Source organism: Urocitellus parryii, unplaced genomic scaffold, assembly GCF_045843805.1.
Source record: "Urocitellus parryii isolate mUroPar1 unplaced genomic scaffold, mUroPar1.hap1 Scaffold_105, whole genome shotgun sequence".
In the NCBI taxonomy this organism is placed as follows: domain Eukaryota; kingdom Metazoa; phylum Chordata; class Mammalia; order Rodentia; family Sciuridae; genus Urocitellus; species Urocitellus parryii.
The window spans coordinates 269,991-295,782 of NW_027551821.1; the positions used below are offsets into that span (position 1 = coordinate 269,991).

A 25,792-nucleotide genomic window follows, 5' to 3' on the forward strand; every position below is an offset into this window, starting at 1 on the left:
ATCATGCTACTCAAAGGCCACAGGAGGCAGACGGAGGCTCTTTGGGAACTCTCAGGATCTCAGATGCACAAGGCTCACAGGGTGCCTGAAACACCTTTCACCCCAGTAACAGATTAACATGGAACTAAGAGCCCCTAGAGGCACTTAGGCATGAACTTGGTTGATGGAGACAGTATCTTTGTCACCTCGCAGTATCAACTCAGTGGACTATCCTGTGACCTGCTAGCACTCTCTAGGCTCCCCTGGAATGGGAACCTCAAAGCTGAGACCCATCCCTCAGGTGAATTTGTGATGTGTAGGAAGGGACCAGGCCCCAGGGACCTCCTGGAGATTGTTCCACCGAGGCCACTCACAGTGTTGACTTCTGTGCCCATCACCCTGCCTTGGAGCACAGCAAAAGTCCACAAGGACACAGCGAGCATATGGAATGTGGAGCAAGAACATCCCTGACCCAGTGGGGCACATCCACACCCCCAGGCAGTGACCTAGACCAGGCTGCTGCAGAAAGCACTCTTGTTCCCTAAGAGAGTATCTCACTCAGACCTCCACGTCTCAGGTGTGACAGAGGCTGGGTCCAGGGGGCCTGCAACTCCCAGGCAGCCCAGGGTGAAACCCTCTCCTTCCCAGTGCAAAAGAGCTTTCCATGTGCCAATTTCATCTTCCCACAGGGAAGTCTGCAGACCAGAGCTGTATCTGCAGTCATGATTATGTGTAGCCCTCCAGGGCTGGGCAGGAAGCAAGCCGTAACTCAAGAAGTCAAAGATGCCTTCCCATCTGATGGGTGGAAAGCTCAGAGTCACTTAACAATGACAGAAACCAGGTGCCCACTCTGCACTGCCATCAGAGCAGCCACAGAAGGACCACGTTACACAGATAGGGTTCCTGGAATTGAAAAGCAGAAACTAGTTTGTTTATAAATTTCTGTGGCCAAGTTTACTAAGTATCACTGTTTTCCTATGTTATTGAAATTATGTTTACTAAACTTAATGTGTTTAGATGCACATTTAAGAATTTATATTTTAGGTACACACAATTTATGGTTTTACTCAGTCTAAGAACTTTGAACCATTTATGGCAAGGAGATAGATCCTTTCTGCCAGTTTATAGATTAAAGGTTTGTTTTTATGTTTTTTTTTCCCTTAAGCCAAAAATAACAGATTAGGGAACTTCCAGTTCTTCCTGATTTTAAAAGCAGGCATATATACACAATGGACTATTATTCCACACTAAAAGAGAATAAAATCATGGCATTTGCAGGTAAATGTATGGAGTTGGAGAATATCATGCTAAGTGAAGTAAGCCAATCCCCCCAAAAACAAATGCTAAATGTTTTCTCTGATATAAGGAGGCTGATTCATCATAGGGTGGTGGTGGGGGAAGCATGGGATGATTAGAGGAACTCTAGACAGGGCAAAGGGGTGGGAGAGGAAGGGAGGGGACATGGGGGTAGGAAAGATGGTGGAATGAGATGGACATCATTACTCTAATACATTCATGAAGACATGAATGGTGTGACTCTACTTTGTGTATAACCAGAGATATGAAAAACTGTGCTCTATATGTGCAATATGAATTGTAATGCATTCTGCTCTCATACAAAACAAATTAGAATAAATAAAAAATAGTGATTATATATATATATATATATCTTACAAGACATTCTTTCATAATAAAATTTCATATATATATATATATATATATATATATATATATATATATATGGCAAGACGAGACTATTTGAAAAACCCTCCAAAGACAAACACTAAGAAATCCTAAATACATACAAAAAACATTCTTTGAAATGTGGAGTTGAGTGTACAGGGATAAAAGGAAATTCCCATGTGCCCAGAAAAAAAAGACTCCAACATCCAGGCACGCACAGCGGGGTGGCTGCCCCACTGGATGGGGCTGGTGTTTAATGCTCAGAAGATGAGGAGCTTGTGATGAGCAGAGTGTGATGAACAGTCTAATACGAATGTGAATTCCAGAAAGGGCTCTAGAGAAAACTGCCCCCCCCACCATAGGAGAAAAGTAAAAGCGCTCAACTGTGTCATCCTGTGCTCAGAATAAGTGAGCGTGAGTCTGTGCAACAGATTTAAATCACTAAGCTCATTAGCTAGGCCCAGCAACCCCCAAGACAATCAATTAACACAGAAACAAATCAGAAATTAGTAAGATCCCTGAGCCACCTGGTCCAGTGGAGACAAGGCCCTGAGCCAGGCCATACAGCATTCTGACATGTGGCCCCACAGAAAATGAACTCGCCATCCAAAATCAAAAGCCCACTCAAAAGTAGAAAGGAAAACAGCATATTGAGGCTTTCTAAACCTTCAGGCAATTGGAGCACAGATAGATAGCCATCAATGTTTTAAAATGTACATTAGACATAACCCAAAAGAAAAACAAGTGCATGTAAGAATAGATACAGCTATGGAATTTTTTTTTAGTAGAAACTGAACTTGGGGGCACTCACCTACTGAACCACAGAACCACAACCCCGCTCTATTTTGTATTTTATTCATAGACAGGCTCTCACTCAGTTACTTAGTGCCCTGTTGCTGAGGCTGGCTTTGAACTTGTGATCCTCCTGCCTCAGCCTCCTGAGCCACTGGGATGACAGGCACACACCTGTACAGGCACACACATGCCTGGCTCAGAAATCTTTTTAAAAAGCTAGGTAAAATACTTTTCTAAAAATACATATTCTTTAAAGCATTGCTGAGCTGGCAAAACTGTAAAGGAAACCCAGAGAAATGACAAGGAAGTAAAAGTTCCTAGGGAATAGGAGGGTTCTCATTCAGACACCAGAGGGCCTGGGGGCCAGGAACCAAACCCCAAGAGCCCAGAACATGCAGAGCTTGCTGAGGGACCAAATCCAGTGAAAAACCTACCTTGGGAAAAGTGGTGACACACAATCCCCCGCTGCGTTGGTGTTGACTTTGTAAAGAGGGAGAAACATTCTACTGAAAAATTTGAAACCATAAGCGGCCTCTCCATGCATAGGTAGCTCACACCACACAGTAGCTGACGGTAAATGGGACTTTGCTTTTCTCATATCTTTTCCTTTAGATGGGCAGGGAGAGTACGAATAATACTTGGGAACCTTCTCCCAGATTCGCTTCTAGATATTTTCTTCAGGTTTTCCACTTCTGTTCTCCCTTCCCTTCTCATATTTATGTGCACATGTGTGTATTTGTACAAGTAAGCAAACATGAATGCACACTATTTTACTGGACCATCTAAAGGGATGTTGGGGGCACTGTGACACTGCAGCCCTGTGTACTTCAGCTGATACCTCTGAGGGTAAGGCTATTCTTCTCTCTCATCCTAACACTGAACACACAGTTTATGTCCTATTCCCCAATGCCTTCTAAAACTTTTTTTTTCCCATTTTAGATTCCAGTTAAGTTTCTTGAATTGCATTTGTGTAGCGCTCTTTAGTTTTTTCTAACTTATAACTGTCTCCTCTGCCCAAGCCCTTTTGTCTTCTTTTATTGTATGTTGCTACGTGACATTGATTCTTTTGAAGAAGCAAGCCAGGGTTATTTCCACTAGCAAATAGAGGTTATATGCTTAGCTGGCTTATTACTCTTCAGTCAGAATTTGAAGACTTACTGCATAATCTGTGACTGTAGAAATCCAAGGGGATTTCTGTCATTCATTCTGTCATGGTGTAGTCTGTGGATAGTCATTGCCTAAGGAGGAACCCCAAGAGGAGTGTAAATAACTTCCCCAAGCTCTACAGCTACTCAGATCAAACGCACTTTATTCACCCTCTTCCAGCATGCTTCAAAGCCAGTCAACCGATATTCTGATTCCATTCTGGCTTCTTTGTGTTAAAACCTGACCAGAGCCGTTTGCCATGGGCTCTTCGTATCTCTGCTTGTCACTGGGGCCTCAGACAGGTAGGCTCTGACGTGCCAGCCCAAGGGAGACAATTTCCCAGATCTGGTTTCCTTCCCCATGTTTATCTCCATTTGAGATGCAGTCACATCTTTATCATTATTACACCCTGAAATAAAGCTTTTCAAAATGCTCCAGGCTTCCACGGTTTTGACTTTTCTTACATACATAGATATTAAAAGCAATAATAGGCTCCAATCACGCACCTCTCCTGACTCTCTCCAAAGAAAAAAATTGAGGAGTGACTGTTCTAAGTATTGGAAATGACAAAAGTATACCTTTCTTTTAAGCACCTGTTGAGTCCACATACTAAAATGTCCTTGGAGGAAATGAAAGATCTCCACCTGGAGGAAAAATACCTACAACCAGAAACCACAGAAATCGATGGGATCCTCATGACCAAGCTGATAAGTGATAACTGGGACAAAATCTGGAATTTCCAAGCCAAATCTGATGATCTCCTCATTGCAACCTATGCGAAGGCAGGTGGGTGTGCAGAAATAGCAGTAGGTGGCATCAGCCTTAGCAAAGCAATAATATTGAAAGTGGGACTCCTGATTTTAAAGAATGCAGTGTTTCTCCAGGACTGTTTCCTGGAAAAAGTGAAACCAAGACTTATTCATGAATGCAAATGCAAGATCCTCCCTCTTATTTAGGTCTTTGGTAAAGAAAGAGGTGGCCAGAATTGCAAAGGAATGAAAAAAAAATTACAAAATAACATAAGGGCACAGAATCTAAGAAATAGTGTGGAAGTTCTTCCAGTAAATCTTGGCTTCCCAGGAGCTACTTCTTCTCTGTTAAGCTCTCCTGAAATGAACAGTAGCCCCTATTTCTGAGATGTTCCTCCTAGGGAGAAATTGAGAAGAAAATGAATGCTTTCAGCCCAATAGATACTGGGCTAAAATAACTGTGTCTAAAATCTATGTGAGTATGGTGGAATGCATCTGGCAAAGTGGAGATGATGTCTACCAGCCTCTTATAAAATGAAGTGGATTATGTGGGGGGGGAAAGGCAAAGGATATCTCAGGGTTGTGCAGAGTAGACAAATAGGAAACACGGCCACCAGGAAAGACCGTGATGAAGTGACGGATGATCTCCTGCATTTTCTATATTTCTAATTCCACACAGTGTGACCAAGTGAAGCAAAGAACTATAAGCTGTAACCAGTTTGAAAAAAAATCTCTCAGGGACCACTTGACTCAATAAGAAAAATATTAGATATACATAACCAGAAAGATTGCAAGAAAGTGTGCATTCACTGAAGATATTTGGAAGATGCTTCTTTCCTCATTGGTTCTGAAGCAGCCCACCTCACCAGATCTTAGTTAGTAAACTAGGTTAGGGGCTTGCAGTTTCTCAAGACTCTTCTTTCCTGACTAATTTGCTTTGGACACTTCTCTTGCCTAGTTCTGAACTTCATCCTGTATTGTTCCTCAGGAAGAAATTTCGTTTCAACTCACCTTGGAAATTATGCAGTCCACCATATTGTCCTCTATATCATGGTCCTGACACTCTTTCTCTCTATTCCCCACTTCCCAATACCTCTCAACCTCCTGTGAGCCTTTCTTACACTTCCCAGCATGGAGAATACGCCCGCCTCTCCCTTAGCTCTTGAAGTTTCCTCTCCTGGTTTGCCCTGCCTCCTTAATGGAGATGCACACTCCATTCCTGCTTGGAGTCTTCATCCCAGGCCTTGTACCTTTCTCCTCAATTAGACCTACTGACCCCCACCCACTGCAGTAAGCCAGCCTCCCTCCCCTAGTTTAACTTTTGCCTACCCATATGTCCATTAATATCCCTCTTCTCTATCATTTAGAATTCAGGTTGACTACAAGTATCAGAAAACTCAAAATAACACAAAAGAAAAGTTGTCCTTATATTGGTAGTCCAATACTGAAACAGTGGCTGCACCCTTCATCAGCAAACCTGACTCCTTCTAACTTCCTACTCCACAACCTTAAGATGTGGCTTTTGCTTCTGTGGTCCTGTATAAATTGCTGGAGGTCCAATCATCATTCCAAAATACCATCAAAGAGGTCGGAAATAAGGAGTTAGTTTCTGTACCTTCCTTTAAAAACTGCTTCCCAGAATTTAGTGCCCTGGCCACATGTAATTGCAAGAAAGATTAAAAATGCAGCTTTTTACATAAATAGTTATAAGTCCAGCTAATATTTGAGGATCTCTTAATTTGAAAGAAAAAAAATGAATAGTAGCTAGATAATAAGCAGTCTCTGCCATATCTCCTCCAAAAAAAATAAATAAAAAAACATAATAAGCTTGTTAAAGGAGGGACATTGGCTAATTCATCTTTACGTCTCATTACATTTGATTCAATATGTATACAACCAATCTAGGTCTATTACCTGCAAATTTCTATGCTAAATACTAAGGATACAGAGAACAGGTGTTGCAAAGAAGCACATCTTATGAGCAGGTGGTGACCATGAGAATGGAGGGGCACCAGTGCTCAGAGGAGGACCCCACCCACTTTGGTTGGCACAGAGAGAAGGTGACACATGAGATGATCCTGTTCCATGTTCAGAAAAAGCAAATTTAACTGAATAATCAAGGAAAACCGGATCGAACTGTGCCATAGTGAATGGAATTGAGAATAATCGATGCTTTTAGGTACAACCTGGACACAGGAGATTGTGGACATGATCCAAAATGATGGAGATGTGCAAAAGTGCCAGAGAGCCAACACCTTTGACCGGCACCCTTTCCTAGAGTGGTCTTTACCTCCACCTCTCAACTCAGGTAAGTGTGCCCAGCTGGGCCCTGAGAGGTGATCACCACCAGACAGGGTCAGTCTTCACCTGAGGAAAGCATTTTCCCATAGGCCTCTTGGAAAGTATTTCCACATGAAACTGAGAAGGAATCTGAAGATAATCTAAGTCAAACAACTAGGAAAAAAAGACTTCCAAATTCCTTTTCTAAGATGTATGATTTGGCAGCACCAGGTCCACATTCCTTCCTTAGGCCGGAGCGTTTTGGTGTAGAGGAGGCAGATGGATCCTAGATAGTCTGGATCCTAACTGTCTCCCCCTCGTTCACACAGTGAAGGCTCGACCCCCATGTGGAGCTGACAGAGGTACAGTCCCTTGGGTAGGCAGGACGTAAGTGGGAGGGGCTTAGAGCCCTGGGTGTGCCCTGGAAAGAGAGGGTCCTGGGCCCTTGCTCTCTGCCTTGCCCTTCCTGTCCATGAGGTGAGTTGCTTTGTTCCACCCAACACTCTCACCATGAGATGCTGCTCCATCATAGGCCCAAAGCAAAAGGGCCAAATGGTCCTGGACTGGAACCTCTAGAACTGAGAGTTGAAATAGATCTTTCCTCTTTATAAGTTGATTATTTTAAGTCTCTGTTTTCACGATGGAAAGCTAACATAGCAGGATTGAGGAGCCATAGCATCCATTGAGCCATATTTTTTTTTGGTATATAGATACTGAAATATTATTTAGCCATAAAGGAGTGAAATTCTGTCATTTGCCCCAATGTGAATGTGACTAAAGAACATTATGTTTAGAGAGATAAGCCAGACACAGAAAGAAAAATACTGCATGTTCTTGCTCATATGTGGGACTTAACAGTTGATTTTATAGAAATTGTAGACTACAAGTCACTAGAGGTTAGGAAGGGGGACCAGACAGAAATTGAATAATGAGCATCAAAATACAGTTAAATGGGAGGAAAGAGTTCCAGCCTTCTATACAGCACAGTAGGTCATCTGTAGTTTACAGTAGTTTCATTATGTATCTTATAATGAACTAGAAGAGTCCAAAGTTTCCTAGCACAAAGAAATGATAAATGTTCAAAAAGATGAAGATGCTAATTACTTTGACTTGATGATTACACGTTGTATACATGTTACATTACCCCAGTGCCCCGTAAGGATATATGATTTTGTGTTGATCATGTGTCAGTTGTCTTTAACATGTTTTGAAAACCCACGTTCCTGTGTCATTCTGCTGCCAGCTCATGAAGGGAACGTCTTCAAATGTATTGTATCTAAAACCTGTCTACCAAAGAATTAAGTCAAATTTATATAGTAACAATATCAAAAAGATCATGCATCACACCAAATATAGTAAGAAATGTAAGACACAACACTCTTGAAGAGTCTGTAATCAAGGTGAGAATAAAGAACATGTTTTTATAAAGTATATAGTAATAAATGGGAGCTTTGGCAACAGAAGATAACCCAATAGTGAGAAGGCATAGACTTGGGAATCCAACAATTCTGCTAGAAATAGTGGTTGGGATTCTTGAACATGAACAAGTTATTTGGCATCTCAAAATCTAATGTTTTTTATTTGTAAAATAATAATACCTATAATAAATACATATTATTATTTATGTAAATATAAATAATAATACCTAATAATACCAGATATTTGTTATAACATTTTCTTAATTTAATAGAGTCTTTAGCAGTATAAAGCTCCTCCTTCTTCATTTCATATGAGAATTGAATCCTGCTTTATCTAATAGCATCACAATCCCTTTTTATTTTTAATTTGCATGTTTTATCTCTCTTCATTCCTTTATTTTGGCCTTTATTAGTCAGTGTGTTCTAGAAAGGTCTATTCTGCATATAGTTAGATTTCCTTTTATGAGTCAATTTGAAAAACCTCAATACTTCTAAATTTAAGAGCACTGACTTATTGATAAGACTAATAGGTTTGGTTCTAATTATGTCAGATTCAAAAATTTCAAAATTTTGGTTCTAATTCAAAAATTCAAAATTCAAAAATTTTGGTTCTAATTATGTCAGATTTAAAAATTTCATTTGAAATTATTGTGTATAATAATGTTTACTGTGTTTATATGATTTTTTCTTTTCTTTTATTAAAGTGTGTGCAGGACTTTTTGTTTGGGTTTTTATTGTTTTGTTTGTTGTAGTATTTTTTATGAGTAGGAAAATTTCTACCTTTTTGCCAGTGTTTATCTATCTATAAATTACTACCTCTAAAAATGTTAATTTTTTTCTCTTACCTAATCTTTTACGATCTGATATGCTGGTTTCAAAAGAATCCTCTGACTCCCTCATTACTTATACAAGAGCTGGTGATATCACTCAAATTTTGAGTTGCATTATTTCTACTTCATTGTAATCCATAAGATCTACACATTATTTTACCCAGGACTTCACTTGCATTATTTTAGATCTAGTACTACATAATGTGAAATATTGCTCTTAAGTACTTTTAACAAAGTGTTCCGGGTGGTTTCTTGGTTCAGTGAAACTTATTCTCGTAGATAGTGAAGGAAGGGCTCCTGTGTGCTGCATTTAGTGACTTCTTGCACACTTAATCCTTCATTCTACAACTCTTTGGCATTTAAAGCACAGCTGCACTGTAGCCAGTGAATAAAAGATACTGTTACAGTTCTTTCCTAAAGCCTCTTTAAAATGCTACTCCACTTTTTCCTTGTTTGTTTGTTTTTTTATGCTATTTCTAAGAAGTCCAGCGCTAGTTGTATTCCCTCAACTTCATGAATCATTTCATCGGTTTTCTAGAGGTGCTTCTCTTCAGATGTATAACTTCAGTGTGTTTCAGAATTGATCATTGTAAATCTACTTCCCATGGCTCAGATGTGAATTAATGGCCTTGTTCCAGAAAGTTGGTTCAACTTATGGACTTAAAAATTAGTTCTATCCCACTATTTTTTTTTTTTTTTTTTTTTTTTTTACTTCTCAGGAACTTCAATGCCAGGTTTGGAACTTCCTCACCTGTCTTCTGCTTTGGACACTTTCTTTTCACTTCTTTCATTTTGTCACTGTCATTTTCTTGCTTTCCTTCACTGTTTCCTATTAAGTTTGCATTTAAAGCTTTTCTCCATTGTCTACATCATAATTTAATTTGATTCTTGTATTCTTTTGGGGATTTTTCTATATCTTTCTTGTCTTTCTTGGTTTCTACCAGATCTTTTTGTACTTGTCTATCTTTTTAAAATTTCTACTCTTATTTTTTGTAGTTCTGATTATTTTTATATATATATATATATATATATATATATATATATATATCCCAAATTTCTGTTTCAGAATATTGAATTTAGTCTGACAGGTTGTGGCACCATGTTTTCAGGTTTGTAGTTGGTTTGGGAAAGTGTTTGGTTTTCTTTTTCTGACTTTTACAGTAATTTGGTATTAATATACTCAGTCCTTTTCCACTTATGTTCATTTTATAGACAGGCCTTAGTTTGAAAGCGCCCTCTTGCATCTGTAGTGCCTCTTCTGTGTGCTTTTGTTTGTGGATAGTGGCGGTGATGGGAAGAGGAGGAAGAACAGTCAAGAGTTGCTTTTCTTTTCATTTCCACAAGGTCTTTACTTTTTCTTCCTTCCCTCCCTTCTTTCCTTTGTCCACCATATTTCCATCTAATACCTCCCTTTCTCCATAGATCTGCTTCTTTGTCAGAAGGTTTGTTCTCCAGGGCTGACGCTTCTGCTTTACTTGCAAGCCTTCTCCTGAAGTTTATGTAGTATTTAACCCATCCCAGCTGCACTCAGTGTTTTAGCACTTAGCACTGGACTTTCTCTTTCTGGGAATGATTTCGCCTAGGCCTTATGCAGTCTTGCTGGCCTTGCTTATCTCCTGTTTCTCACAGAGCTCCACCTCTGTGGCCCTCCACACCCACAGACTGATAACTTCCCATCATGGCTCCCACATTTAACTATGTGGAAAAATGACTTGATCACTATAAAGCTCCACTTTTCAGTTAAAAATATCTTGCTGCACAGTGCTCAGTGCTGGCCCATGACAGGAACTTGCTTATAGAAGTAAAAGCTGAAAGAAAGGCTGAAAGTCTAGACAGAGCTTCCAGGGCCATCGAGGTGCCCAGTAACCTCCCTCCCTCAGAGGAATCGGCAGCTCTTTTCCATGCAATAAAAGAGATGCACAAAGAACCAAATACCCCGAGTCTTATTCCCACTAAACTTAAACCTCCCAAAGCCTCTTTGTCTGCCCACCCAGGCGCACATCAGTGCTCAACAGGAGAGGGGAGCACTGTTGCCTCTGTATTAGTGTTGTGCTCTATCAGAATGGACAGGTAGACTGTATGGGCAAGGGGGGCAACACGGACTACGACATCATTCTCTAAGGCACAGAGCCAGTCATGGGGTCAATATGGTTCCCACGTTTGACAAAACACTACTGGATCCATGTAGCTGATGAGAAATGTCCAACTTATTTCCCAGGTCTGGACCTGGCCAATAAAATGCCTTCTCCCAGAACTCTGAAGACTCATCTACCTGTTCAGATGCTACCACCATCCTTCTGGAAAGAGAACTCAAAAGTAAGATTTGCTACTCTAAGTAGAAACAAGCAAAGACAGCCAAAGGAAACTAATCAGAGAACTACCTAGAGCATGGTGGCTGTAGGCCATGATACCATACCCTCCACTCTGGATCCACCTTCCTTTCCTAATACTATTTCTAGAAATGTACTGGGAAATTGTTCTGATTGACAACTAAGCCACCTTCAAAGGCAGTGATCCATGAAACAAAGCAGGCGTTTCCTGAGGAAGGTTGGTATCTTAGTTTGGGTCCTCCAACAAGCACAGGGTATGGGGGAGTTAGATATGCAAATATCTATTTGGAGAAAAACCTGTGGGGAGAAAGTGGAGACAAAGGAGCATGGAGAGCCATCAGATCGTGATGCAGGCCTGATCCCGTGGGGCAAGTAAGGAGATCTGGGGACAGTCGCAATGAAGCCCTGAACAAGATGCAGCCATAGCAATGCAGATTCCCCAGCCAAAGCCAACCGTCAGAGAGTCCTGATTGCCTAGAGAGCCCTATCAGGCTCACTCTTTAGCTAAGAGCAGCCTTTCAGAAATGTGGCCTTTCAAGGAATATGGTGGCAAATTCAGAGTGATGTCGCTGAGTCTGTCAATTATATTCTCCACTGTCAGAATCTGAAGTCCATGCTCATGTTCCTTATCTGGCGGTTCCAATTAGATAATGTCCACTTTGGTGTTCAAAAACTATTTCTCTTCCTTTCAGGATGAGAAATCTGATTTTTGTTAGCATCTAGAAACTTGGCCCACACTTAAAAAGAACATATCTCATGAAGCAAGCTTCCAGATACTATTATGCCTCTATGTCCTCCTTTAAAAATATTTTTGACACTTCCTAATTCAAATCCCACAAATGCAGTGTACATTGACTATATTAGTGTTTCCTTTTGATATGTGCTCCACCAGCGAAACTTGAAATCAATGTAATATGAATATAAACCAAATACTAAATTAAAATTTCCAATAGAAAGTACAATCGTGGCAGAATCAGATGCTCATATTAACTGGACTAGAATATCTCCTTATGGGCAAGATCCTAGGGAAACCCAGTGACCTGAAAGTTGCAAACAAAGTGAGTTGATGTTAGGTTTCTCACTGCCAAGATAACCACAGGCTCTTTCACTTTCTGTACTGAACTCAATTAGAAACCATAAGAGTTATGTCTGTTTAGCTACAGCACTGTCCTTGGTGCCGTGTCCATATACAAATTGCAATTCTGTTTTCTGGATTTCTATGACTCACCAATTCTTTATCTTGACCATCTCCTCTCTCCAAATAAAGTACAATACTACTGAACAGCTGTTCATATTCAGAAATGCTCTCCCCTTCCTGTGAGGGGGAAAGGGAGGGGCAAGACAAAATCATCTAGACAGCCATAAGACTATGCTTAGGAATTCTATCCCATTCCTGAGATTACACCCAAGATACCTTGACTTGTGAAAATTTTTTGTTTTGTTGCCACAGATACTTCCATTCATGACATGCTAATTGTGCTGCTCAAAAACCAGTATCATTACCAGATCTTGTAGGCTTAGTGTCAGAAGATACACTAGCCCTTGGTTAATCACCATACTAACACCTTCTTTTTGTAAACTCAGGTCTTCTAAATAATGTAGAAATATCAATGGCATTATCTCTCTTTATGCACTAAGATTTGTGAGTTAGTTGAGTAGGAAATGACTTTGGAGAACTTAGTACAAGGTTTTCATTTTAGGATGGTATAATAGGATGAAGAGTGATTGCCCAAAGATATCTGCATCTATTATTAAACAGTACCTGGGAATGTTATTATTGCAAAATGGACCTTGTAGGTATGATAAAATTAAGGTTCTTAAGATGGTATGATTATCCTGGATTATCTAGGCCCTAGATATCACCATGAAGGACTTTATAATACAGGAGAAAGCTGATCAAAGGAGGAAATAGGAAATGTGACAAATAAAGAAGTTAGAGTGATCCAGGAGGGTGTCAGGAGGCAAAAAAAAATGCAGTCACACTCCAGAAGTCAAACACAAGGAACTGAATTTTTCCCTAGAACTACCAAAAGGAACCAGCTTTGCTTACACCTTGACTTTAGCCCAGTGAAATCTGACCTCCATATCTATAAAAGAATAAATCTACATTGTTTTAAAACACTGAATTTGTGGTGACTTGTTTCATCAGCAATTCAAAACTAATACAGGTCAACAAACTCTTGGAAATTGATTTAACATTGGACTACACATCCCTATCTAGCCCAAGACTCATACTGTTAGTTACTCAGGCCTTGAAAGCAAGAGCCGACATAAAAATTAAGAAATAGCTAAGAAAATATATCGATACATGGCTTTGTAGCTACCTCAAATTTTTTGGTTTCTTAATTATGTTCATGAATATTGGATAGAAATCCAACAGCAAAAAATGGGCCAGAAAAGTAGTCATGACAGGACTAAGAAAATAATAGGTGAAATGCAGTTGGGAATGTAAGAGAGAGAGAGAGAGTAATTCACCAAGAGGAAACTATGACTGAGTATTGGTTGTGTTGGACACAAATTCTGTTGATAAAGTGATATGCTGGGCAAAAATGCTTAAGAAAATACTGAGCTTGTATCAGTTAGCTTTGAAGTACTGTAATGAAATACCTGACACAGTTACTTATGAAGTAAAAGGAGGACTATTTTGGCTTGAAGGTCAAATACAAGACCAGGCAGCCCACTTAGTTAGGCCTCCCGTGAGGGCAATTTATGGCAAAAGTGCATATCAGAGTGAGTTTTCACATTGAGAGAGAGAGAGAGAGAGAGAGAGAGAGAGAGAGAGAGAGAGAAAGGACACAGGGTCCTACAGTCCCCTCTGAGAATACACCTCCGATGACCTCAGGCCTCCCTCTCACGAGGCTCAGTCTCTTGACAGTCCATAGCACCTTCCAGTAATCCCACCCTCAGTACCGACTCTTTACATCTGGACCTTTGGGGGACACTGCCCATCCTCACAGTGCTCCTCCTCCCCAGCCCCACTGACAGCAGCCGAGGCTGGAACGGGAGCCGAGGTGGCTAGGGCAGGAGGGGGACAGCCAGACAAGAAGCCAAGAGGTCATTTTTCCTTTCCAGGACAAACCATTGCCTTTCCTTTAGGAATCAGCATCACAGACATCACTCAAGGAAGAGCTGGCACTGTCCTTAGAGGGCCTCAATCTTATCCAGGAATAAAACGTAGCAATGAGAATTTATCTATAAGCCTGGGATTCATCTTGTAGGAATGGGACCATAGGCTCATTGCTTTAGCTCCTTCCACTTTATAATTTAGATTTCTTGTTTATCAAGATCCAAGGAGAACCTCTCCTTCACATGTTATGACCCTCAAGTTCAAATACGGAAATTCTAACCCTCAAAGTAATGGTTTTAAGAATGGGGGTGCTTTCGTAGAGGATGAGGTCCTTAGGTCCTGATATCAGGACTCTTATAACATGGTCATCTATGAGAAAGCAAGATCTGCCCAGACAATCTAACCTCTAGAGTTGTGAGAAAAAACTTCCTAGTTTTTATATGACACTCAGTCTGTGGTATTTCGTTGGAGCACCCTGAATAGATGAACATACCTTATTCTCCAAGTTAAGTTAGGATGAGTACAGTATTTATGTGCAAACCAGGATAATTCTAGGATTTAAAAAAAGAGGTACTCAATAGTAATACAAAGACTACCAGCCACAAATCAGAACAATTTCTAGGCAGACTGGAAGAGATGATCACTTTGTAGAAAACATATGTATGTTCTATTACTCCAATAGGCTCATCCAAGATTCTCAAAACAGCTCTCTAAAAACAACAATCTCAGCACTAAAGGGTGATAATTTTCTATCTTGCTTACTCCCTGCCTCTCTCTCCCTTTCCTGGATGATTCCAGATTATCTATGTAGCCAGAAATGCCAAGGACTGTCTGGTGTCCTACTATCATTTCTCAAGAATGAATTCCATGGTGCCTGACCCTGGAACATGGGAGGAATACATTGAAACGTTCAAAGATGGGAAAGGTAAGTGAAAGGAAACTGTGGGTCCTGTTTTCTCACTCACTTAGCTATTGACATCAAAAAAGAAGAGTTTTCGCTGAATTGATTCTGTCAAGGTCCTGCAAGGAAGTAGATGTCAAGAATGAGGTCTCCCAGGAGACGTCAACAAATAGACTATTCACAATGCTGTGGGCAGGGTCTTGGGAAATCAGCAAGAACTAGTGAGGTATTCTTGAAGGAGCCACAGTTCCCTGGAGATAGGAGAGGTCCCTTCACAGGAGCTGAGGCCTTCAGTGGAGGCAGCAATCAACCAAGTGAGCCAACTGGGAGGCATCAGTGAAATAAATATATTGTTCTTCCTCTCCTCCTGCTTGCAAAAGCCTTCCAACGCTTCTTGAGGTAAAGTCCATCTATAATTCTGAGGGGAAAAGGAGCCCCTGGTGACAGATTGTGCAGGTCAACTTGCAAAGTGCTTGGCAATGTAGACAAAGATGCAAGGTAAAGGAGGGTTCACAGGGACAACAAAAGACACCCAGCCATCTTCTCTCCCTCCCATTTACCATCACTGACAACAAAGATGCCCAAGGAGCAGGTCATTAGAGATGCTTTAAAATAAAAGTGTTTTTTTTTTTTCAAAATCAGCATGCTGGAAACAATATTTATTGATCTAGACAACTGGTGGTGATGCAAGGAAAAGATTTTTATTCCCTGGCCATAGACAATGTTTTGTGGAAAACTAAGTTCAACTAAGTTTCCTGGGAAATATAAGCCAGGAAATTCAGAACATTTTTCACAATCTTCCAAAATACTTTCAAAGGACAAGTTTTCTGTCTTGTGCAATAAGAATCCTTCTGCGCAGTATCTTTGTATTTTGGTTGTATTTAGTAACTGTCCTCTTTTATAAGTCAGGCTCATTTGGTAAGTTTCATATTGACCTTCTCTCTCCTCCTCAGTGCTGTGGGGCTCCTGGTATGACCATGTCAAGGGATGGTGGGAAGTGAAGGACCAGCACCGCATCCTCTACCTCTTCTATGAGGACATGAAGGAGGTGAGGGGCAATATGATCCCATCATGTCCTCCCAGTTCCTGGGATGTGGGGGCACTGCAATGTGGACTTACCAACAGAAGAACCTCTCCATGGCACTCTTCCCAGCTCCTTGGCTCTAAACACGATTTTTGTCTTCAGAATTATCTTGACTTTTGTTCACACTTTCCATAAGATCCTTCTTCCTCTGGAAATAGCCTGTGCCTTCTAGCCAGATCACCTTGTTGAATCCTGATACCTAGGAGCCATGCTTCTCTACCTACAGAATTATATCATCTCTATCTCATGAGATAGTTGTAAAGATTTTTGCAATCTTAATTATCAAGTGTGCATAGTTCTGTTCAAGAAATCGACTTCCTTCTCTCTCTTCTACGCCCTCATCATTACTTGAGGTCTAGTCTGTAGGAAATTGGCAGGATTAGTATCACACATTAGGACAGTGAACTGATCATTGTGGATGAGTGGATAGCAGATTCAACCCTTGTGAGTCTGGATTAATGTCCTTGAATTACAAAACTACCGCCTATGACCATGCTAAGAAGTTCTCTAAAGTTTAATCTAAAGCTATAACTCCTTTTTTTGCAACTTTTTTAATCAGAAAAAAAGCAAGGTATAAACATGTTCATTTCTGGGTAAACTGGATATCCCTTTTACTCATCCTTTTATTAGCCTTCTATTAAACTCATAGACCATTTGCTGCCAATTCTTATAGCCCAGAGACTAGAGTGAATTACCATACTGACCAACACTATCCGTTGCTCACTATACACCTTCCCCAATCTCCTCCAGAAGACGACATTTCTCCTTCTCTTGAGGTCTCCTAGTGCCCTCTCTGGGTGCAGGAAGCACATACCTTCTCCACCAGAACCTCAATTGGTCATTTTATACCCAATTTCCTTCTTGCAGGGCAATTTCCTTGATGAAGGAAATAGTCCCAATCTTCTTGTTGCTGCACATCTGGGGTAGTACAGTGCCTTTCACTAGGAACACTTGAGAAATATTTGTTGAATATGTTTGAATGAATCCCTTAACACATCTCTTTAGAAATGCAGTTAATCTAAACAGAATATCATCCCTAATGGAAGACCCCAAAATATTTGTTTTTGTGTAATTGTTCTACATACAGGACCCAAAGAGGGAAATTGAGAAGATACTGAAGTTCCTGGAGAAAGACATAACAGAGGAGGTTCTGAATAAAATCATCTATCACACCTCATTTGATGTCATGAAGCAAAACCCAATGGCCAACTACACTACTCTACCGAGCAGCATCATGGACCACTCCATCTCCCCTTTTATGAGGAAAGGTAGTTGAGACATATGTCCTAAGATGCCAAGTGAAACCCTGTAATTCTCATGTCTACTTGGATTTTTCCATTAATGTTTTATGCTGCATTGCTTATTCTTGCCAGCAGCACCACTGTACAGCTTGGGTGTACACTCAATTCTCCCTGGACCCCTGCAGCAATCACTGAGATTTTGCCTTGTTTCAGGGATGCCTGGTGACTGGAAGAACTATTTCACTGTGGCCCAAAATGAAGAATTTGACAAGGACTACCAGAAGAAGATGGCAGGGAGCACTCTGACCTTTCGCACAGAGATCTGAGAGCTGCTGGTTGGGGAGGTGGGGTGCTGCCCCAGACGTTATTACTAGATTGTACCCATTTAAACCCCATGATACTTACAAGCATTCTTCCTCCCATCCTAAGTCATTCCATGCTATCTGTAGATCCTGTACTACTATAATAATACTTCATTAAAACATAATCAAATCCTGGGTAGAAAGTTTTAAATTAGTTACATGGTCATTGGTGTGGACTCCTGCCTCATGAAAATATACTCTGTACTAAGGCAAAATAAATACAACTTCACTCCATCACTTGTCTACAGCTATCTGGTTTCTTAAAGACAAAACAAAAGAGATAAATAAGAACAGAATTTCAGTGCAAGAGAAATTTAAAAATAAAGCAAAGAGAATGAGAAGTACCAGGGAGAATGTGAAGAACTGTTTTTTAATTCTAAACATTTGTCTTGGTCCACTTTGTGCTGCCATAACTGACATGGATGATTTATAAAGAACAGAGATTTCTGAAAATTCTGAAGTGTAGGAATTTCAAAGTTGAAAGGTTCACATCTGGCAAGGACTTTCTTGATGCATCGTTCCATGGTGGAAAGTGTGATGGCAAGGAAGGATGAGAGGTGGGGGCTTACCCTTTCATTAGGAACTCACTCCCCCCAAAATTCACTCCTATGGTGATGCCCTTAATGACCTCATCACCTCTTATGTTGTGATGGAGATTGAGTATCTAACACAAGGTTGGGGGACATATTAAACCACAGTGATGGTCAAGAATGAGGAAAATGATGACACAACTCTAATATCAGACCATGAGATACAGAGGATAACATGAAAATGGAATCCAGTGAGCTGGGTCTGATCCAGGATGACCTGAAATGGTCTAAAGGCCAAAGAGAAAGGCCACTGCTGGGCATTGGAGCAAATGCTGAAAAACAGAGGATAATCAAGAACCTGAGCCAACTTCTGTGACCAAAGTAAGACTGGAAAGCAGAAAGAGATTTTGTATTTCAGATGAACTTCTTAGAAAAAAGAAAGAACTATAAATTCACCTAGGAAAAATAAAATGAAATATCCAGTCCCTTGTACATTTTCAGAAAGATTTGAATCTTATATCTCTGGGGGAAAATATCACTTTTCATACTTCTTGAATAGAAGGCTTCTAGCAAAATTGTCCTTACGGTCAAGTTAATCATAAAATCATGTTTGGTTTTCTCCTTTTCATTAAAACCTGTCTCACAAAAATGTCTGCCATCATTTGCACAAGGTATTCAAACATCTGCATTATTTTTATAGAATGTTAGCAAAATACATTTTGTGTGAGGGGTGATTTCCTATTCCACTCAACAAATGATAAAGAAAATTATCTCCACCCAAGAACAAATTAAGCCCTATCTGTGTTCTTTCCTCTTTCCACTTTCTAAGGGAAGCAAATCATTAACCACATGACAAACAATCCAGTGCTGTGGTCATTATGCAGTGCTGACCAGCGTGAACACCTTCAGTTCACATACCAGGAACTTTACACAGAAAGCACATAGCACTTCCCTTTCTTAATGTCATGTGGGCTGGTCATATAAGAGGTATTAAAATATGAGCAATATGTCTGGAGTTTTCAAAACTAGGCAAAACCTACCTTACTTTTTTGAAAATTGTAAAAAAAAATTATTTTTATTTTTGTAAAAATGAATTCCACTCTCCTAGTTCTCAAAAATTTCAATTAAAGTATTTCTGAACTTATTTCTTTAAAGCTCTGTTATGCCCTTTTAATAATATTCTAGGTACTACAAAGAATAATTATCTGGCTTCCATGTTGCACTCCTGTAATCCCAGTGATTTGGGAGCCTGAGGCATGAGGATTGAGAGTTCAAGGTCAGCTTCAGTATCTTAATGAGATTCTCAGCAATTTAGTAAAACCCTGTATAAAAATACAAAAAAAAAGGGACTGGGTATGTAACTAAGTGGTCAAGCATATCTTGGTTAATCTCTAGTACCAACAAAAAAGAATAATTAGTAGTTTAATTTAATTTTTAAATATCTGTGGTCCCAACCCTATAGAATAACGATGATAGAGTCAATGAACATCCACATAGCCTTCCTAATCTAACATGCTCAACGTTCATGGGTACTTTCAAAAAAACCTTTATTCTAATGAGACACTACATACACACACACACACACACCCCTAAATGAATCAGTCACGGAAGATCAAATTGTAAATAGTTATGGATAAATTACTTGGTAACCATTCACTTACAAGAAGTTTGATCAAAAAATTAGAAATAGAATTAGGAGAGCCAGAAATATTTCACTATTCAACAATCTCACTTTTTGGATGAGAAAAGAGAGAGAGAGAGAGAGAGAGAGAGAGAGAGAGAGAGAGAGAGAGAGAGAGACAGACACTATGTTGGATGCAGTGGAATAAGGATTCCCCCAGTTTCTAGCTAGTGTTCCATCCCCTCCTTACTATAAAACCATAGATTTGGGCTGGGGATGTGGCTTAATCAGTAATGTGCTCGCCTGGCATGTGCCGGGTGCTGGGTTTGATCCTCAGCACCACATAAAAATAAAATAAAGATGTTGTGTTCACTGAAAACTAAAAAATAAATATTAAAAAAATTTATCTCTCTCTCTCTAAAAAAAAAACACACACCATAGATTAAAAATGCCTTAAGCTTAGAAAGCTGAAGCAGAAAGATTGCAAGTTCAAAGACAGCGTCATCAACTTAGCAAGGCCCGGAACAGCTTATTAAGACCCTGTCTCAAAATAAAAATAAAATAAAATAAAAATGGCTGGAGATTTTTCTCAGTGGTTAAGTACCCCTGGATTTAATCCCTAGTACCAAAAGAAAAGTGCCTTCTCTTCAGACAACATTTTTTAGTTCTTTGATTCTACTTAGCACTTAGAAGAGCACTACCACAATTTAACTGCTCTTTGGATCCTTCCTTATCATGTAACAAACCCCGAAACCTAGCAAGCTGGCTTTATTCCATGACTAATCCTTAAATTTCCCTGACTCCCAAACCCACCTTGGCTTCCATTTAATTAACTATAAAATCTCTTCATTAAAATCATCAACCATTTCATATTTCATCTTCATCATAACCAAAGCAAAAAGAAGGGTCCTTATTTTTTCTGAGTATCTTGGTATCCCTCTTGGAAACCTCTTCTTCCTGGGAAATCTACCTGTGCACTGGCCTGCATCTGGCCTTGTACCGGCATTGCCTCATGTTAGCCAACATTCTTGGTTTTTTTTCTTTATTTAAACAGCCATTTTATAAATTAATATGTATATAATGTAATTTCGTATGTATACATTACAATGCATGTTTTTAACAGGTATATATTGTTTTTGTTGTTGTTAGATATACATGATAGTAGAGCATATTTTGACATATTCTACCTACATGGAGTACGACTCATTCCAACTAGGATCTCCTTCTTGTGGTTGTCCATAATGTGGCATGACACTGGTGGTGTATTTGTTGGACTCATGGAAGTGTGCCTATACCAACCACCCACAAACCCTGAAAAGCAGGAGTCTTGGATTGCATAAATGTCCATCTGCCTTGAGTGCACATCACTGATTTGCCTCATCTGAGCCTTACATAAAGAGACAAAACGATAAAAAATATATTCAGAACATGGTTCAAGTGAAGAATATATATCCTATATTCCTTCTCCTGTGCCCCAGAGAGGCAGTCTGGCTCAAGCTGAATTTCTGGTGCCGTCTAACTGGAACTTCTCTGAGAGGGTGAACAGACATTCTCCAGATCGTTTTTATGAAGATAGAAGTCCTGGTTTAGGATCACCTGGAAGTCCCCAAAGCTAGATGCTATAAGAACTTTCCAATCTCTTTCCCAAAGAGCACTGAGGAGACCTCCTTCAAAATAGGAGACTATCACCAGAGAGGGGATTGCATCTGTGTGAGGCTGATGAGGGGAAACACCCAAGTGTCCATGAAAACTGAGGGTCCAGCTTACCAGACCTCCTGAGCTCCTGAGGCGGGAACTCCTCCTCCACCCACCTCCCCAGGGGACAACCCCTTGGGAAATGGTCTACATGCCATGAGTTCTAGGAGTAGGGAGGTGGACGTAGAAGGGACCCATGGTCAATGTGGGTCATGCTGGCAAGAACTCTAGAGTAAAGACAAGGTGTTATTTTCAAGTCATTAACAGGAACATGGCCTCCATCCAGAAGAGGAAGGGAATCAAGAAGAGTTCGGAGTCCTTAGCTCTCCATGCATCAGGTCATCCCCGGTGAACCACTGAATTGTGAAATGTTGTGGGGAACAAGTTTCCAAGGAGAAGTCACAGATGGCACCCCCCAGAGTGATCAGGCCTATATCCAGAGTTTCAGAGAAAAAACTGAACTGACTAACTAGTGCTTGGCCTGCCAAGGCTGAAAATTCCAGAGTCCATCATGTCTTTAACCAGGGGCCACTGTCTGTCTCACTCAACTCTGAGGTGATGAAGAGCATCCCCAACCACCAGGTGTGAGCAAGAGGGAATGATGAACAGTGCAGGTGAGGGGACAACAGGCCGATTCGCCTTCCTCCAGAGGGTCTGTGAACAGTGGGCTGTCCCTGCGGGAAGCCACCATGAGATGCATGAGGACCTTCATAGCATAGAAGCCAGCGAGGGGGACCAACCGGGAACTTACAGCAGCAATCCCTGCTATCAAGATCGCCCTTTGCAAGTGGACTCCCCCTCCATCTGCCAAAAGGTCCCCAAGCATCACCAGAGATGGCATGACCCTTTAGGAACTGAGCAACCTGCCTGCCCCTACCTTTATCCTGTTTTGGTGAAGAATTTTCTATCAAAAATCTCTGATGTTTTCTGATAAAAATAAATCAAGCGTGGGCTCCCTTCTTTGTTAGAAGCTAAACCCGTCTGGCCAGCTTGGCCCATGGCTGCCCTCACTCTGAAACTACTTTTCTGTGTCCGGTGGTCATCTCGTCGGAGAACTACTTAGCTTTGATTCCTCAGCCAGCCCATGCTTCTGGAGGGAACCTATTCCCTCGCCCTGGCAGGATGTGGGCGAAAAGTTCAGGTGCCCTTCCCAGCAACCCACATGTTTGTGAGCCCAGGACTCCTCTCCGGGCCTCAGGGAGGAGGAAGGTGGAATTGTTGGAACATTAGGTCACAGCCTGCTTGTAATCCTGGAGGAAACTGCAATCGAATGAGGCCACCTTCTCACAGCTTCAGGAAGCCATGGCAAACTCTGTGTGGAGCTGGGCTCCCAGAAGCAGACCCTGGCAGTGAGATTTGGGTGCAAGTTCTTCAAGAGAGAACCATCAGGGAGTAGGGGGACCATATGGAAGCCAAGCAGGATGTGGGCTCCATATGTGAGATGGCCCTGCCAGCCCAGAGTCGTGAATTCCTCCCTGGCCTTTTGCCATCCAAGCTGGGAGAACCAGAGGTGATTTCCACTTGTTATTCAGGAGAGCAATGTTTCCTTGAGTGCTCTTGTTGTGGAGGCCCAATATTTTAAATACTATGGTATAAAGTTTAAAATGCTTAAATACTATGGTACAAAGGCAAAATGTCTCATGTTAATAAATGGGAAGGAAGAATATGAACACAATATATACAGAGAGGGGAGAATACACCAACATACACAATTCCAGTCCTCAATTGTGTTAACGGATCATGTATCTCAGGGGAATTGGTTCTAGGATTCCTCCATGAATACCTAAGTCCATGGATGTTCAATTCTCTTACATCAAATGCTGCAGTATTTGCCTATAAACTACATACTCCTGTATACTTTAAGTCAACTCTAGATTATGTGTCATATCTAACACTGTGACAGTGCACTGTAAATGACTGGTATACTGTATGGTCTATGGAATAATGACACAAAATCGAACATATTCAGTATAGACACAATTTTCAATCTAGGTGTGTTTAATCTGAAGATGCAGAGACTGTGGACATGGAGGGCCAACTGTACCTACTTTCACTACCCATTTCATATTCTTTTTTGTCTCCATCAAAAGCTCAGCAGATCTTTACCTGCTGTGTGGAAAGGGACCGAAACATTCATCCCAAAGTGTCTTAAGTCTGAATGGAAGTGTTATAATTCCCAATGATGCCCACAGGTCATGACAATACTAAGAGAATTCCATTCTGATTCATGTTTGCAGAGTATAATCACACTAAGAGAAAATCTAGGAGATCTCCTGTACCCTGGACTTGCTCTTCCTTGCCTCCATTATAGTCTGTGGGGCCATGGGCATTTAGGGCACCATCAGGGCCTGCCCAATCCAATCTCATATGTACCTCTTCCACTCAATGACAGTGCTGCACTGCACATGCAACCTAGTAACTTGGGGGGACAGATTATAGAAGTTTGTGAGGGCAGCTGAGGTCACATGGTCACATGGTGGCCCATGGTTAAATGTTCAATCTCTATGAAAGTCTGGTAGCAGGCTAAGACCTCTCTAAAATGGAGATAGTTCTCTGAGGGTGATTACAGTGATTTGCTCAAAACTCCTGAAGGCCTGAGTGATGATTCACCTAGAGCCTTGCCTAAGGCTCTTCACAGCATCAATATTACAAGCACCATTCAAGCACCATTGTATCTGGTGGATCGTGTGGCAAGGCAGACTACACATACTGTTCTGGGCCTCACTCTAACACAGAAGCTTTTGTGGTCAACAATATAGGGACTGTGCTCTGTCAAAGTGCACCTCACTGGAAGAGCATCAGTGCTGCCCTCCATGTCGCAGGCCTCTGGGCAGTGGTCTCTGTGTGGTGCTGAGTAAGGCCAGGCAGCCCCTGTTCTAGAGCTGCATTGCCAAGACCATGGTTCCCGAGTAGCTGCCACAGCAGGAGGACCGTGCAACCTGAGGTCTGTGTCTGTGCACCTGAATGTCGATCCCTCTCTTCAGATTGACACACCTGACGCCCTCAGTGACAGAGATAAGGTTGACTAGACAGTCACACCAAGACTCCACAGCCCACATTTCAGAACCCAGAGTTTTCTGTCACCAGGTGACATCAAAACTTTGAGTGGCTACATGATACTCTATTGGAGCCACAGACTCGGCTTATGATTCCTCCTGCTCCTACAAAACCAGATTTCAATGGTCCTCAAAGAAAAAGATGCAGAAACTGGCAGAGGGTGAAGGGGCTATGAACAAAGAAGAATTTGCAAAGATGAAGCAATAACTGGAAGCTGAGTATCTCGCTGTCTTTAAGAAGATTACGTCCTCTCATGAAGTATTTCTTCAGCAGCTTTCTTCTCATTCTGTTCTCAGTAAATCACAACTTTCATGTTTTCCTAGAATATGATCAGGATCTAAGTGTTAGGTGGAAAAAAAGAGATGTTTGGTGGCTTCTTTAAAAGTGTGGTGAAAAGTGCTGATGAAGTTCTTTTTCCTGCAGTTAAGGAGGTGGATGACTTCTTTGAGCAAGAGAACTTTCTTATTTACTATTCCCACAGGATCAAGGATTCCTGTACTAAAGCAGACAGAATGACCAGATCTCATAGAAATATTGCTGATGAGTATATTCACACTGCAGCCAGCTTGCACAGCTGGCTTTAGGTAAACCCACGATCATCAAAAAATACCTATTGAAGTTGCTGAACAATTTGAAAACCTTAGGAAAGTAGAGGATAGAGTCTTATCAGATGAAGATTTAAAGTTGACAAAGCTTCTCCAATATGACATGCTCATAGAGGCTGAGAAGGGTCTCTTATACAGAGGCACCAAAGGCTTCATCAACTAGAGAACTCAAACAAAGCTCTGGATAAGGCCCAGTTAAAAAGCAAAGATGTCAAGTTGACTGAGGAACACCAGCAGAAATGCTATGAGAAATTAGAACAGCTTTCTGAATCTGCAAAAGAAGAGCTTGTAAATTTCAAACAGAAGACAGTGGCAGCATTTAGAAAAAAACAAAGTGAGGTGTCTGAACTGAAAATAAAGCATGCTGGAAACCATGTCTCCTCTTGCAGAGCTGCGTTGACTAGTTCAAGAACAACTAA

General features: G+C 40.9%; 1 protein-coding gene and 1 pseudogene across 1 annotated transcript; both read left to right on the forward strand.

The window, feature by feature from the left end:
* Positions 1-4,217: 4,217 nt before the first annotated feature.
* On the forward strand, positions 4,218-17,829 carry LOC144251545 (sulfotransferase 1C1). The gene is made up of 7 exons (XM_077794399.1): positions 4,218-4,389; positions 6,532-6,660; positions 11,099-11,196; positions 15,076-15,202; positions 16,132-16,226; positions 17,350-17,530; positions 17,717-17,829. The coding sequence occupies exons 1-7, from the start codon at positions 4,218-4,220 to the stop codon at positions 17,827-17,829; spliced, it is 915 nt and encodes a 304-aa protein (XP_077650525.1).
* Positions 17,830-24,909: 7,080 nt separating this feature from the next.
* Positions 24,910-25,792, forward strand: LOC144251549 (sorting nexin-5 pseudogene; annotated as a pseudogene).